The sequence below is a fragment of the Dicentrarchus labrax genome, unplaced genomic scaffold, assembly GCF_905237075.1.
Source record: "Dicentrarchus labrax unplaced genomic scaffold, dlabrax2021, whole genome shotgun sequence".
NCBI lineage: Eukaryota > Metazoa > Chordata > Actinopteri > Moronidae > Dicentrarchus > Dicentrarchus labrax.
In genome coordinates this window covers 9,236,082-9,251,418 of record NW_026136712.1, presented here as the reverse complement: position 1 = coordinate 9,251,418, position 15,337 = coordinate 9,236,082, and the positions used below count along the sequence as shown (strand labels likewise).

The 15,337-nt window shown below is 39.4% G+C and overlaps 3 protein-coding genes across 6 annotated transcripts in view; 1 reads left to right on the top strand and 2 right to left on the bottom strand.

The window, feature by feature from the left end:
- The window catches only part of arsg (arylsulfatase G), a 10,542-nt gene extending 5,542 nt beyond the window's left edge, over positions 1-5,000 (bottom strand). The window contains exons 1-5 of the mRNA XM_051417193.1: positions 4,900-5,000; positions 3,118-3,357; positions 2,608-2,843; positions 1,203-1,317; positions 570-716 (exon numbers count right to left, since the gene is read on the bottom strand). Of these exons, the coding sequence (XP_051273153.1) occupies positions 570-716; positions 1,203-1,317; positions 2,608-2,843; positions 3,118-3,344 (725 nt within the window). The 5' untranslated portion in view covers positions 3,345-3,357; positions 4,900-5,000. The remainder of the gene's footprint in view (positions 1-569; positions 717-1,202; positions 1,318-2,607; positions 2,844-3,117; positions 3,358-4,899) is intronic.
- Positions 4,515-11,400, top strand: LOC127373097 (monocarboxylate transporter 7-like). 2 transcript variants are annotated; one of them, XM_051417191.1, is made up of 6 exons: positions 4,515-4,748; positions 7,270-7,510; positions 7,643-7,786; positions 7,891-8,019; positions 8,889-9,887; positions 10,418-11,400. In XM_051417191.1, exons 2-6 carry the CDS (start codon positions 7,273-7,275, stop codon positions 10,717-10,719), a joined length of 1,812 nt encoding a protein of 603 aa, XP_051273151.1. In that variant the 5' UTR covers positions 4,515-4,748; positions 7,270-7,272; the 3' UTR covers positions 10,720-11,400. The 2 variants fall into 2 exon arrangements, with proteins under 2 accessions (XP_051273151.1, XP_051273152.1); XM_051417192.1 differs by lacking the exon at positions 4,515-4,748 and adding an exon at positions 6,553-6,790.
- Positions 11,272-15,337, bottom strand: LOC127373100 (archaemetzincin-2). 3 transcript variants are annotated; one of them, XM_051417195.1, is made up of 7 exons: positions 15,012-15,337; positions 14,005-14,293; positions 13,483-13,656; positions 13,123-13,251; positions 12,692-12,855; positions 12,342-12,518; positions 11,272-11,913 (listed from the first exon to the last, which is right to left on the bottom strand). In XM_051417195.1, the coding sequence occupies exons 1-7, from the start codon at positions 15,090-15,092 to the stop codon at positions 11,746-11,748; spliced, it is 1,182 nt and encodes a 393-aa protein (XP_051273155.1). In that variant the 5' UTR covers positions 15,093-15,337; the 3' UTR covers positions 11,272-11,745. The 3 variants fall into 3 exon arrangements, with proteins under 3 accessions (XP_051273155.1, XP_051273157.1, XP_051273156.1); XM_051417197.1 differs by having other exon boundaries at positions 15,074-15,337; XM_051417196.1 differs by having other exon boundaries at positions 15,223-15,337.

The window sequence follows — 15,337 nt, the reverse complement described above, 5'->3', positions numbered from 1 at the left end:
TGGACAACATACAGACACAAGAGAGAGAAGTTTACTCTCTATGGAATCAGAGTGTGATGGGCTCAAACACACAGGTTGCACAAATAGGTTCAGTAAAAACTGTGCTCACACCCTTGAGGACCATTAATTCCCAGTGTATTTGCATCATAGCACCCTGTCAACATCTCCAACTCCAACAGAAACATTCAGGAATTTTAGGTCACATCGTTCTGTCAATATGATTTCCAGCAACATCGAGCATGCTTTCTTTTTTAATCTAATATGCAGAAATGTAATCAGTGCCACCTTGTGAATGATTATACTGTACACACACACACACACACACACACACACACACACACACACACACACACACACACACACACACACACACACACACACACACACACACACACACACACACACACACACACACACACACACATCCCTATTACTCCATACATAGACTGTAGTGGAGGAAATATGAGAAAGATGATGATGATAATGTATTATTGTGCTGTATCCATACATAATGACAACATAATATACATTTCTCACTGTACTTTGTGTATGTTTGGTATATATTATACCTTGCATTCTGTATGATCCTGGTTGCAGTGGATTTATATTGTTCTGTTAGTGTCCACAGATCAAGCGGCTGTTCCACAATGCTGCTGTTTTCCATCAGAGGAAGGCCCACTTTGGAATAACAGCCTCCATGTACACTCCTCTTCAGTCTAGACCGTGAGAACAATAGAGCATAATAAGATCGTAAATGGTATGGGGGTGTTTGTGTAAAGGAGGCTATTAAGTAATTACAGGGTTTGGAATTAGTTAGGGAAGTGTAGGGCCTCATCAGGGAAGAAGCACTTATATTATTTGCCATACGTACAGCTCTAGGTAGCAGCGTTTGTGGTACATCATAAGCTGGTTATGGTTTCCCATACACAGAAATATGACAATCAAACTCACCAATCTAGGTTTTACTAAGAAACCAAACTTCTTGTAAAGTCAAGAAATCAGCAACACAAATATCATGTCTTTTAAAATATAAAGTGCCAATACCAGGATGGAGAGACGTAAATAGACCAAGCTATACTAGTTAATCCCCCCCCCGATAATGATGTCATACACTCAGTCTTACATTATTTAAGAAACAACATTTGTCAGGAGAACTTTCATTACGGCCTGAGTGTGTAATATTTGTTAAAGTAGGAGCAGACCTGATCACTTGAGGTCCAGAAGAGTCACAGGGAGGGCACTGTGGCAAATTATATCCAGGTATGTCAGTACAGCCCATGTCATTACTGTAAGGAATACCTAAGTAGTAGTCAAAACCTGCCGAAGAGACAATAAACATAAATGTAACTGCAATGACTTGTTGTTACCCATCTGTCCAGTAGACAGTAGACAAAGAAGAATCATGTTTGTACAAGTACAGTGTTTTATCAATACAAATAAGAAACTGATTCTGCTTCTTCTGACATAGGACATATCCTCTTATTAGGACAAATATATTAAGCAAAACTACAGCTGAAGTGAATAACTTTATTATGAAGGCACAATGCGTGTAGTAGCACAAAGCCAAGTACAGACCATATTGCAGTAATGTTTGGCCATTGTCCTAAAGTGTGGATCACATGTTGGTATCTTGCTGCACAAGCTTACAAATATAACGTGATCCAAAGGTCGAGGGTGTTTGAGGTGAAGTGTAGGAGGAAGACTTCGACGCACGAAAGGAATGAGTAAGGGGCTGACCGGGTGGCTGACGGGTGAGCGGTAGTGGGGGGTGAGTGTTGAGTCAGCTGTAGCCTGTAAGCAAAAAGTCAGGACCAAGTCTGTTGTCTCACAAGACCGCAGCTGCAAGGACTTTGTTGTGTGTAGTCTGTTCCTGCAGCGAGGACGATGAATGTGCTCACACACTGCATGTGGCTGGAACGTCCTCGAAAAACTGACGCCATAACACTGAACGGGAAAGATACAGTGTTGTGCAATAAAATAGCGTGTGTGTGTGTTAGCTCATATCTAATTGTTTTAGGTGGCATATGAAAATATTTTTGCATTTTTATAACATTTGAAGCTGATAAATAAAAGCTTGTACTGGATTTTTGTCTCAGCAAGCGTCTGTTACTGATTGTACTGCTGCTGTTTTGTGGATCCTCAAGGTTGGACTGTAACCTTTTTATATTCTTTTTGTCAGTATATACCAACTGTATATAACCCATATACCCTCTGTTCCTATTCACATCTTACTCTTCTATAAATGATCATAATTATAGCTTGTGGCTCTAGTGGGCCACTTTCCTCAAAGGATTTACCAAGGTTTCAGATCACTTTATTTAATCTCAACAATATGTTTACAAAAAGGTTGTTTTCTTATACTGTATGTTTACCAAAGGATACCAAATAGGGTACAGAAGCTAAAGTTAACAGTAGCTTGGAATAGGGTTTGTTTTGCTCTTCACGTTTGATTTGTTCATCCCTTTAAGCAAAAAAAAAGTTGATATCCAAAACCAATCTCTATTGATTGAGCTTTAGGCTGAAAAGATCTCTATGAAAATTCCTGCCTTTTGTGTTTAGTTGGGTCCCCTGGGGGTTTGGGGGTATTAATGTCAAGCTCCCACTTACCTCTGTTAGTTGGACCAAATGGTCCATTGTGGCCAAGATGCCATTTTCCGATCATGGCGGTGTAATATCCTGCCTTCTGTAGTAGCTGGGGCAGGGTGACTTCAGACAGAGGCAGACCGGCCACAGAGCCCACAGCAAAGTTATGAGTCACCCCGTTTCTTAGGCCATAGCGGCCAGTCAGGATGGCAGCACGGGATGGGGAACAGGTTGAGGCTGGAGAGTGAAAGTCTGTCAATCTGGAAAAAGTGAAGCCATTTTAAGAAGAAATGACACATGGTTGACAGTTGAAAGAGTCACAGAAGGAGAGAGCATGGACAATATCCTGTCATTCACTCCATCATGTCACAGACTGAAATACCATGAAACATTCATCATCCCAAACCTTTACCTTAATGCATTCACTTAAACTACAAGCCCTTAAGACTGATATCAAAAAGGTTTTGATCATATGACATAGAATTTAGTGCTACATAACAGATCAGGTATAAAATTAATTCATAAATTCTCTACCTTAGTCCTTGTTCAGCCATCAGGTTGAGATAAGGTGTGTTGTTTGTCTTCTCTTCAGGCTGGTTAACATCCAGGTCTCCCCAGCCTATATCATCTGCCAATATAATGATGAAATTGGGCTTCTTACTGGGCTCATCAACATTGGCTCCATGTTGGGACACCGTTCGGAGAAGCAGACCACACATCAGCATCCCAGACAGAAGGAGTGGAATGAAGCCCTCCACCATTTTTGGTCAAAATCTGCAAAGGGGTTTCATAGGTTTCATTTAAACCCTAGCTGGCATGAAAATCAGCAGATGTAGATGATGAATGTAGGTATGACAGTGAGTGAGGGAATGGGGACGGTGTTTGGCAACTATGTTCTGTGGCTGAAAGACTTCATTATTCCCTTCTACAAGTTCAGCTTGTACCATATACAGTATAGAAAATGATGGAACTGGGGTGCAATTGTCCACACAAATCCCATTTCTGTACACTCTGTATACTTTTTGTAGGCAAGGAAAACACAGCTCTGTTAACTACAATAGCTTGTTGCAGATATGAGGTTAAATATGTTGCATGGTCAGTTTAGTTTAGACTGAAAGAGGGGGGATTTGCTAATGATAATGAGTTTATACTTCTAAACACATTATTTAGACTAGAACTGATACAACTCAAAAGGTTATAAATCATTTAGAAACATTTCTGTAGTACCAATATTTCTTAAACGGCATGTGAACAAGAAAACTGTAATCAGAGGTTAAGAAAAATACAGCCATTGCTCAACCTGGTTTCTTGAGGCGATGTAAACTTAGTGACAGTGATAAAATCAGAAGCAGGTAGGTGTCTCTGTTAATGCCTTTCTTCTTCCTCACACCAGTATATCAAGTTAAACTTGTATGTCAACCAAATTCTCACAAGAAACAGAGACAACAAATACAGGAAAGTAACACCTTTGGAAACTCTTCAGGTGTGTGTATGTAGGGTATGTTTGGGGTCCAGGGACAAAATAAATACAGAACATATTTGTTATCACTTAAAAGCAGAAAAGACTCAACATATTGTATGGCCCTGAATGACTGGACTGTCAAACTGCATTAACTAGGGGAATCTATGCCTGTAAGCAGCCCTTGATTAATAATGCTAAATTACATTTTAAATATGGAGGGGGAAAAAATACTTTCTGTCAAATATATGCAATGTTTCGTTAGATTTTTAAGAGTTTTCCACACATATTAGTTTGACTCCACAGCAACATTCACCCACAAACCCTGCCTCTCTTCCAGCCTCTCAAACCCCAGCCATGAACCCTGCCTTTCCTAAACAACCCTGCACCCCACAGTGAAAGGGGGCTGCGGGGCAGTCTACAGACGGATGTGGGGCAAGAACTGGCTGTAACCAGATCTCTTTAAACCTCCTCATCCCCCCCCCAGTTGCCTGTGGGGACGGTGGCGTTTATGAATGCGAACTAGTGTCAGACAGCCGGTTCGTCCGTGTGTGTAGTGTGTCTCCACGTGTTTGTGTGTTTGGGGACATATGCACGTGAGAATACGAGTACGTTTAGGTCAGTCGTCCATTGACACCGGCGGGATTACAGCAGCAACAGTCGGGCGACGGACGGACTGTTTCCGTCTGAAAGTAGCGACACACAGGTGAGACACACTGCTTAAATACAGGTCATTTCAGTACGTACGAGTACGTTTGCTTCAGTAGAGTAACTGGAAATGGTAAGACACACATTCAATACGTGTTCAGTTAAATATATATATATATGGCTCAAACAGGCGACGTTGAAGTACTTACAGAGTGTGTGTTTGCTGTTAACAAAGTCACACCGACCACACGAGCCGCCGCTGGACCGAGAGCATTGCGTCAGCCGCATGAGGACGGACCATACGGCTGACCACCCCCTCCCCACCCCTCTTAATTAAAAAACACAATTGACCTGTTTAAAACCAATTAAAAGGTGTTTAACAAAACAAAACGTATTTTGATTCTGGATCCTGGCAGGCAGAGATTTCCAATTAAAGGCCAATACAAGGAAGCAGGGTTGTAATAGATTATATCTTCTTCCTCTAATGTTTCTCCTTCATTTAGCTGAAGAAAATTTTTATGTATATAATGGAATTAATACATCTTTCTATAATACTTATTGTCACTGTAACTTTAAGTTTTAAGTTTGTTGTTGGATACAAAAAGAAGAAGTATAAAAGTAAATCCAAACTGTGTACTGTTTGATATTAAGTCATTTCCCCCTGGGATTATTAAAGTATTCCTGATTCTGATTCTGATAGCAGTATTTATCCACTACTTAAACTATATAGTACTATTTAAACTCTAATGTCCATCATATCCCTTTGTTGATGCATTGGATTTACTTGAATTAACTTAGTTAAGTTAAAAGACAGTTGTCAATTGTTGTGAGTTATGGAATAATCCAATTAACCATAAAAAATATACATGGTTTTCTAACTTAGTGTGGTCATTTTTGACCTTACTTTGACATATTAGTCTTAACTCGAGGTCCACAAACTAATATCTTCCAGAACTTTCAGCTACCAACCCAGTAAGTTAATATTTACATGTATGTACCCAGTGATCCACATGCTTGGATGTTTTGTAATGTTCATCTTTTAAGTGTAGAATTTTTTATTTGTTGTAGTTTAACAGTCACACATAGTTTTAGTACACTTAATTACTCACTATATTTGTCCATGGCGGCTATTCTGTTTGTGCATGGGTCAATATAGGTGTGCATACAGCTGTAGTAATAGTAACCAGAGTAACATACAGAGCAACTATGTTACTGTAAACATTACAGCCGGTGGAGTAAATGGTGTATGGACAGAGTAGGGATTGTCTTCCAACGTATGGCGTGTAATATGTGAAGTCAGTAGTTGAAAAATTGGGTTTACACACAATGCTGCACATTGGAAATAATGCAAATAAGGTAAGAAAACAATGTGATTTTATGTCTCCTGCTATGGGATTTATTCTATATTACGTCAAGGCTGTAAAATGTATGATCTTAACTTTAGCTCAAATTCAATATATGGGACTGAGCTTCTGGTTGGGTATCATTCTTTTGTCCATTGTTGTTTAAAGGTTAGAAAAACACCATGTTTACCCAGAATAAACATCAGCTGTGCTGCAAAAGTAAAAGTGAAGTCCCAAAAGGGACGACATAGACAAATTATAAAGTGTTGTGACATTGTACTCATGAAGGGCTCAACATATCCCATCCCAATGCTGTTTATCCAGAATTAAAGCTAAAGGGTCATTTTAATGACCTGTTCCTAAAACTAAAGCTACTGATGCACCAAATTCTAGAAACACCTGATTCTGTGCCCCCAAATGTGCTTTTGCATTAATAATTGATTAGGCCCAACCTTGTGCAAAGAGGGGCTGAACATCAAACTACTTCTGCCTTCTACTCCTTTCCATCTTTGGCAAGCACTGACAGTGTTTGTACATTAAACAGCTGCCTCGCAAGGATGCACAGGACCACCTCATTTAAAAGGCACACTGCCAAACAAAGACGGACATAAAAGAGGGGAAATAAGATCATATCAGCTTTATATTTATTAGCCACTAAGTTCAGTTTCTGTAACTGAAGTCTAGGACCAGGGTTACCACATTTAACCTAAACTTTCTCTGTTGAGAGGAGGAGCAGAACAAACCCTTGAGGCGCAGAGTGAGTCCATCTTCTTGATGTTTGTTAGCTGTTGTTGCTAGCTAATCTTGTTCTAAACTCGGTAACTCTTCGACTTAAACTTACCGATAATGCGGCTGAACTCGCAAAACTGTTTCCTATTTAAGATTATAAATGTCTCTGTATGTTGTTTCTGTAAGTAAAACAAGAATTATTAGTTTCATTTGTAGCTAACTTACATAATTCACTGCTTGTAACTTAATTGTCAGTGTTGTGAGGAAGCTAAGCTAAAGTGTGCACTGTGCGTTCACGTTTAATTAAGCGCGCTCTGCAGTAAGAAGTACTGAGTGAGTATTGACAGTGTATATAAGGTACTGCATGACTTTAATGTTAGTCAACAGGTCAAAGGATGCACTTTTTAAATTTTTTTTTTAAATTGCTGACCAAAAAACTTAATTCACTTTAACAGGTTCACTATTTACAAAAACACATACATAATAAATAACGTTATATCTTTACAGGGCATGGCACTGTGTGGAGCCAAGGGGGCACGTTTCTTGGGACCCAATGTGTACCCAGAGGCCCCTGACGGAGGCTGGGGATGGGTGGTGGCTGTGGCCTTCTTCTTTGTGGAGGTCTTAACCTATGGCATCATCAAGAGCTTTGGCATCTTCCTCCAGGACCTAATGATGGAGTTTGGGGAGCCCAACAGTAGGGTCTCCTGGATTGTTTCCATCTGCGTGTTTGTCATGACCTTTAATGGTGAGTACAGCTGGTGAAGTTAAGTTGGTGCAACCCTGCAAAGTGAAATAAAGTACAAATACTATAGACATGACAAAGAAGTTGTGAGAATTACTGTACCGTAGTCTTCACTAAACAACAGTTTGTCCTCAGGTCCTCTCTCTTCTGTGATGACTAACCGCTTTGGATTCCAACTTGTTGTAATGATTGGAGGATTACTTATTTCCACTGGTACTATTGCCACCAGCTTTACCAGCTCCGTCAATCAAATGTACATCACCTATGGATTAGTTGCAGGTATTGAATTCTTTGTCTCCCTCTGTGCGCCTTAAATGTGTTTTTAGCCATGTCTAAAAAAAATTAGCTAAATTAGAGTTTACATTTTTTTTTGTATTGGGCAGGTTTGGGCTACAGTCTGACCTTCCTGCCCACTGTGACCATCCTTTCCCAGTACTTTACCCGTCGACGGACTCTGGTCACAGCTGTGGCTTCCACTGGAGAGTCCCTGTCCATGTTTGCTCTGGCACCAGGTGAGTGCCAGAGCTTCCACTGATGTTTCATGCGTACAATGGGAGAAATTTTTTGTGTTTTGTTTATTTTTATTTATTTGTGTATCTGGTTCTGACATGGTTCTGTTATTTACATTATATAGCTTAGAGGAGCAATGCACACTTCTCTTTGTGACCTAGTCCTCTTGGGTATAACTAGACTGTTGAATGTTTATTTATCAAGCAGAAACAGAGCATGTAACCAATGTTGTGTAGAGACTTTTATTTATTGATCAAAATAATTTTTTAATTATTATTTTTTTAAATATTTGTTCCTGAGTTTTCAACTCTTCAAGGCAGAGTGACTTGTTTAATTAAAGGACAGGAAGGCTCAAGGAAATATTTTTTGTTTATACAGATTTAAAGGATTTTTCTTACTGTCAACAATCGGCAAGAAAAGACTAAAAATCAAATATTATAATATTATATAATAAATAAAAATTCTGAAAAACACATCAATCACATTGAGTTTATTTAGAGTCAATCCCACAAACACCGCCCTGCTGCCATAAATACTCACTAGAGTGTGGCTGAAAATAGTCCCCAACAAATACGCTATTTACTCGTATTTTTAAACTCAAACTATACATTTAAGACAAGCTTATAATGGGAACCAATGAGCTTTGGCTAAGAGCCTCAGACAGGTATTGAGAGGCAGTGTTGTTTTAGTCCATTGCTAGCCTTTTCCTTTAATATAGAGCTTTATGTACCTCTGAAGACTCCAAACTCAAGTCCTCTGTTTCTTTTAGATACAATTCCATTGCAAGTCGGATCTTGAACATGTCATGCTAAATACCACATATGCAGCTTTACAGATGAACACTCACTAAATACCTCCTTTTGCCTTGCAGCCTTTTCCGCATTGAGGGACCATATTGGCTGGCGACACAGCATGGCAGTGATAGGAGCTTTACAAAGCATCATCATAATCTGTGGTGCTCTGCTCCGGCCAATCATTATCAAATCCAGAGCGAACCCTGCAACAGAGACTGACTTATCATCCCCGAAGGAACTGGAGGCCCTCAGTACACGACAGAATCTAGAGGGCACAAACCCAGAAGACTCTATGACAAGCAATGCACATGCACAAAATACCTCCCACAGTCTGGACAATGAGCTAACCAGAGGCTCTGTGAGCACCGGAGACTCTGGTGTTCAATCTCTAAAGGACACAGACAGCAGCAGCGCAGAGGAAAAGACTTTACTGGACAAAGAAGCAAGGTTAGAAACAGAACAGACATCTGTGGAAAACAGTATGGCAAAGATTACAGAGTCTGAAACAGAGGAGAAAAACAGTAAAGATGAAGAGAAACAATTGATGAAAGATGAGGAAATGAAAACAGATGATGAAAAGGCAAAGAACTCAAAACTTCTAGATTTCTCCATCCTCAGAGAGTGCAGTTTCATTCTCTATTCTCTGTTCGGACTGTTCGCCACGCTCGGCTTCTTTGCCCCTCCACTCTACATCATTGAACTGAGTGTGAGTCGAGGTGTGGAGCGGGACAGCGCCAGCTACATGCTCTCCACCATGGCTGTGGCTGAAATCATTGGCCGATTCTCTGTTGGATGGATCCTATCACGGAAGCAGTTAGTAAAGAAGAAGCTGCTTGTGCTTCTGGCGTGTGTGATTGCAATGACTGCAGACCTGGTGGGATTTACTTTGGTTAGGGAGTTCTATGGCCTGGTTGTTTGCTGTGCTTTGTATGGTTTCTTTATGGGAACCCTGGCGTGCACCCACATCCCCATGCTGGCTGAGGATGACGTGGTGGGCATAGAGAGGATGTCTTCAGCTGCTGGTGTTTATGTTTTCATACAAAGCTTTGCTGGGCTGGCTGGACCCCCACTTGGAGGTAAGAGTTATCTTGTAATGAGGAGTTTACTATGGTTTCACTTTACTACAGCTTGTACCTTCCTACTACACAAGGATGCTTTATGATTTAGATTAGTGCCCAACTGGTTTGGGATTTCTGAGACCAATACTGAAAATGGAAAAATGACCTTATTATCAAAATGGCAGCAGATTATAATCCATTTTAGAGGTGATACAAAAAAGTCTGAAAAGTTGGCATTTAGAACAGACAACAGAGAGTCGATGCTATGGAGACAGTACACCTCCTTTCGTCTAGTTGCATTGGTGTAAACTGGCGCAGTGCAAATGGTTGCAAGTTCCGACTTCTCTCATCGCAAATCTTCGGTCTGAACTGGGCTTAGCTTAGTTTAGACACTTCCTGTCTAATAAATGTCTTGTAAACACTGTTTGTTATGCAGGCGTTATGTAAAAGATGTATAGTCTCCAAACCCAAGTTGAGAAAATAAGTGAACTTGATGTGTAAAGGAGTGCCCCTTTAATGCTTTCTTTTAAATCACTCTCTATCCACAGGTGTGCTGGTGGATGTGACTCGGAATTACGGATCAGCCTTCTACTCCTGTGCAGTCGGCATGGCACTTAGTGCCGTGTTCCTGGGTTTAGTAAAACCTGCAAAGAGAGGTTTACTCTGCAGGAAAAGGGACTCAAAACGCGCTGAAGACATACATGAAAGGAAATTGGACTCAGAAGAACAGAGTGCAGTGAATAAACAGGTCATTGCCAGTCCGCAGCATTGCTCTGAGATAGATGACTACATGGTCCAGGATAAGGCAGAGGCCACAAGAGATGTCCAGGGGATTGTACGTTTTGCTTGAGCTGATAACAGTAGGATATACGTAATAAAAGGGTCAAGCCATATGAGGGTAAAAGACTATGTAAAGACTACTGCTAGCAAGTGCTGAAGTGAAAGGAATACAGTGAACATAAAGACCAATATTAAGTGTTTATGATCTGATCTGATGATCTGCCATTGTAGATCTGGGCTCTGAGAGCAAACTAGAACTTTTAGACCACGTATGTATCAATTGTGCCTTACATGATTTATGTACCAAACAGTGTTTTTATAGAGCCAGTACTGTTAAAATTAAAGAACATATTATTAAATTAGCTTTAAGTGAGTAAACTTTTGATATAGTCTCGCTTTAAAGGACAACAGTGTGAGATGTGGAAGTATGGATGTATTCAAATGGACCATGTTAGTTTTAGATATTCTAGAAACAAGATGCAACACTGATACTTGATGAACTATTTACCTTCTGGTGATCTATATGATAATGATAGCCAGGAAAACTGATGCAAATGTAGCTGCAAGAACAATAAATTGCACAGATTCTGTAACGTAAATACATAAAGCTCAGGAGATAACATGATTGAAAGTGTTTCTTTTTAATCAAACCCAAGTTGATGATGCACTGTGACAGAATATGTCAGACTTAAACTATTTTTGTAGTAAAATGTTCAATTGCATTAAAACAAGTGTGATTTGAACTTCTCAATCAGATGTAGTGTTTTCTTGTTTTTTATATAAATATAAAATAAAATATTAAAATATTTTTATATTTTTTTGTACCCTTTTGAAGTAAAAATATGTTGTTACCTACATATTGCATCTTTTATTTAAAAAGAAACATATTAAGCTGATATCAGAGTGTCAAAACACAGGGGCCCAAATACAACTCAATATATACTTATATATACTATACAGTCTCCCAGATATGTCCCAATATATATGAAATTGGGCTTACCAGTCGTAAACAAAATTAAAATTCGGTCAAGTCAGAATTTGACAGTCAGGCCTGTTACATTCATTTCCCAGTGTTACCCAGATTTATGGACAAGTACTATAGTTCATCTTTTTTCCCCAGTATGTCCAGACACCTGCGCAGCCACAGTCTGGATGTGTGAAAGGCTTCAGTGGGTTTGGGAAAGTGGAGCACAGACTGACAGGCAGAGGCCTCCTCTTGCTCAGATGTTTGACTCTGATCCTCCTCCATCCAGTGCAGTAAAGCCTGTTGAACACAGAGCAACATTCACTTCACAAAACATAAATCCATCTGATTGTGTCTGTGCTAAATTGATCTTTTGATCAGCATTGATCACAATGAATGAAGGGAGATATGTCTTAAAATAACTTAAATTCTTAATCTTTGTTATATTCAAGCTCATTCCAGTGATGTGTAATCAACCTTTAAGTCATTACAATTTGTGTAGATGATTCTTTCATTATTGGCTTTAGATTGGAGTTTGACTAATGATTAATTCATTAATTCTGTGATTCATTATTTCTAAACAATAACACGTTGCAACAAATTACTTGAAAAAGTTGATATATTACTGTAACTGATCTATCTATAATTAAAATTCTGTCAGATTCTGCGTGAAATATCTTTCAATCTGAGTTCCTTTGTGTTTTCTACGTAAAACACGAAGAGATTACCTTGTATCTCTCAGCTATTTTGAAGCCGATTGCGACCTGTAGTTTGCGAAGGCAGATGGGACAAAAATCCAGGGGCCTACGATCAGACTCCTCTAGGTGGTTTGAACCCTGCATGACACAGTTCAACCACTGGCAATGTTTTATTCCAAACATATGGCCAATCTCATGGGTCATTGTCTGCAAAGAAATATTTAACTTTAGGATTTCCTGATAACAAAAAAAAACAGCAGTATTGAATGTTTTTATCAGCAGTATTGATAAACCTAACAGGATGGAAGACCTTTGGCAAGACCACTCAAAAGTTCAGAGTACCAAAATTGAGTTAGTGGAGGAGCATGTTTGTTAGAGACCTTGCAGGATCGAAGCAGCAGAGTGCTGGTGATGGGGGGAGTGTAATATCCGTCAAACACAGAGTAGTCCCCCTGCTTTGTCTTAAATGATTTCTTTAGCCTTCCAGCATAACTTCTGCTGTAGAAGTTGTCATCATACCTGGCAAAGCTAAAAACACCCATTCCTGCAAGCACAGTTGAGAAACAACAGTGATGATGACAAAACTTCTCCAGGACTGTATGTAAATCATTTTAGCACCATCTAGGGGCAGCTCAAAGACATTACACCATCAGAGACTACTGATGATAGTGGATGAAGCAATGTTTACTAATTCTCTCTTCTTTAATATTGTGCTTGGACATTTCAGGGTCTTTTAACACCAGATTTAAAGTGTGTTGAAACACAGTGGAATATTAATAAGTGTGGTAGTATCTATCCTTAATAATCTCACCCATACTGAGAGAAGCCTGTCCAAAGACAAAGTTCCAGGAGTCTTTAGGGTACAGGTCAATCATTGTGATTCCAACAATACAAAAAGCATCTTTTGGTTTCTTATTCCCCAGGAATCGCAGCAGGTCACCTACATTTTACCAGAAGACAACAATAATAAAGCAATATCATGCACATTCCAGTTGGAGATCAGTACAATTTAAGGTTCAATGATTGAGGAAATGTATTTATCATTAAACAACACGAGGTTGCACAACAAAATGTTTATTTTTACCCCTCATTCTCTTGCATTTCGACATGGAAAGTGGCCAAAACCCTCCCAATAGATATGGTAAAATGAAGGCTAGCTTTAGGTACTCACCAGTGAGGATCTGAAGGTTGTGCGAGTTACTGTTGACCCTGAAAGAGCATCCTGTCTTAGCCACAGTAACCGCCGGCAGAAACTTGACAGAAAGCCCATAGAAGAAGGCCTGGCAGTATTCTCTGAGCCACTCCATATACTGGTCTGTCTGGGGCCCTGCCTCCCCAAAGGAGCCTACAAAAAATATAGTGTAGAATCAAGGCCTGCCAACCCTGTAACATGCTGTCCATGTCTCATCCATCTGTGTAGCCCACAATGTAGAATGTGATTTACTGCATGTCTTGTCATTTTTGGTCATTCAGGGACATGATGTGGCATGCATTTTAAGTGCTCATGGACTATATGTTATTATACCAACATTAGAAAATAGCGAATATGCACATACTTACATGTTCTTTCCTTAAAAAATGCCCATCTTATCAGGGCTAATGCTGTGAGAACATTTTCACAAACACCCACATACTTGACAAGGACAGAGGAATACAGACACTCTAGCTTCACCACGCACACAAACATACCCACCTATGGTTTGAATATAAATAGTATTCTGGCTTGCATTCGGGGTCTTGCGGTAAGGGTCTCTGTAGAAGCTCTGGAAGTCTTGAGGCTCCTCGGGGTGAGCATTAATCCAGTCTGAGTCAGAGTGCAACGTGATGGGTTGGAAAAGGGAACCTGGGTGCCCTGGGTGGAATCCTTCCTCCAAGAGACGCCTTTCTTCTTTTGCGTACTTGCTGTAAAGTTTCGCCAAGTCCTGACGATTGGAGACCAAAGCTGTCTGCAGTGTCTCCACAGAGTGCTGGATCACCTTCATCTGCGGGACAGATATACAGCATCACCATGGTTACAGATTAGGTCAAGTTGAATTTTGTAACATAGATTTGCTATCATGGCTACCTGTGGATGCTTATGACCAAATGTGCTCAAAAGTAACAATTAAAAATGTATTCTGAATCAGGGTTATACCAGTATTGACAATGACCGTGACATTTAAAGGGGGAAATATTGATATTATGTTAATAATTCACATATGATAATATCATGTACACTATCTGTTGCCTCCCAAATAATTTCTGTTTCTTTTAGTTCTCACTTAGTAGTTCACACTCCAACATAGTAGGTGCTGGTAATCCATTTGCTGATGAATTTGACTAATAATGTTATTATTTTTATTATTTTGTCACATTTTCTATAAATATCATGATAATATAGTTATTGTGAATTAATTTAGCCACAATAGTCATGAAGTGAAAATCTGATATTGTGACATATTCTGAAGATTAAATGTGTCCTGGTTATATCCAGCCAAATGTATGTTACAGATATATATATATATATATATACTATAATATATACTACAGTATATTGTAGTATATATATAAACACAGTATACTACAGTATATATACTATGTACTGGATAGAAAGAAGTTATAATAAATTTAAAAAAAGAAATAATAAACTACAGCACCTTGAGAGTATACAAAATAGACACTTAAATTAACAAAATATTTGTTAAATTGCAGTGTACTAACATGCTCTGAGGACCACACAAGTACAAATAGTGTGTATGTAGATATAAATGGTAAAAACCCGCCTGGAAAGACGCCGTACATCTATTTCAGATACAATATAGCCTCATAAACTCCAGTCAGCAGCACACATTAGACGACAGGAAACCCCCTTTCATCGGCGCTCTATCAAAATCTCCCTTTAACGATAAATGTATAAACTTAATAAACACACAAATCGGATTATTTGCCCCGATGTTGACAGGCAGGTCACCATGGAGTTGATACCGGAAGCCGTTTCAGTTTTGTATTCCATCTGATGACGTCAGGTAAACAGAGGGGTGGAGCTC

What these genes read in the sequence shown, in the direction of transcription:
- LOC127373097 (XM_051417191.1), top strand. Translation starts at nt 7,273, where the DNA reads ATGGCACTGTGTGGAGCCAAGGGGGCACGTTTCTTGGGACCCAATGTG. An exon ending in GTTTGTCATGACCTTTAATG is followed by an intron (nt 7,511 to 7,642) that starts GTGAGTACAGCT and finishes GTTTGTCCTCAG; the next exon opens with GTCCTCTCTCTTCTGTGATG. An exon ending in GGCTGGACCCCCACTTGGAG is followed by an intron (nt 9,888 to 10,417) that starts GTAAGAGTTATC and finishes CTCTATCCACAG; the next exon opens with GTGTGCTGGTGGATGTGACT.
- LOC127373100 (XM_051417195.1), bottom strand. Translation starts at nt 15,092, where the DNA reads ATGTACGGCGTCTTTCCAGGCGGGTTTTTACCATTTATATCTACATAC. An exon ending in TTGTGTGGTCCTCAGAGCAT is followed by an intron (nt 14,294 to 15,011) that starts GTTAGTACACTG and finishes TCTGTCCCGCAG; the next exon opens with ATGAAGGTGATCCAGCACTC. An exon ending in AAATAGCTGAGAGATACAAG is followed by an intron (nt 11,914 to 12,341) that starts GTAATCTCTTCG and finishes TGTGTTCAACAG; the next exon opens with GCTTTACTGCACTGGATGGA.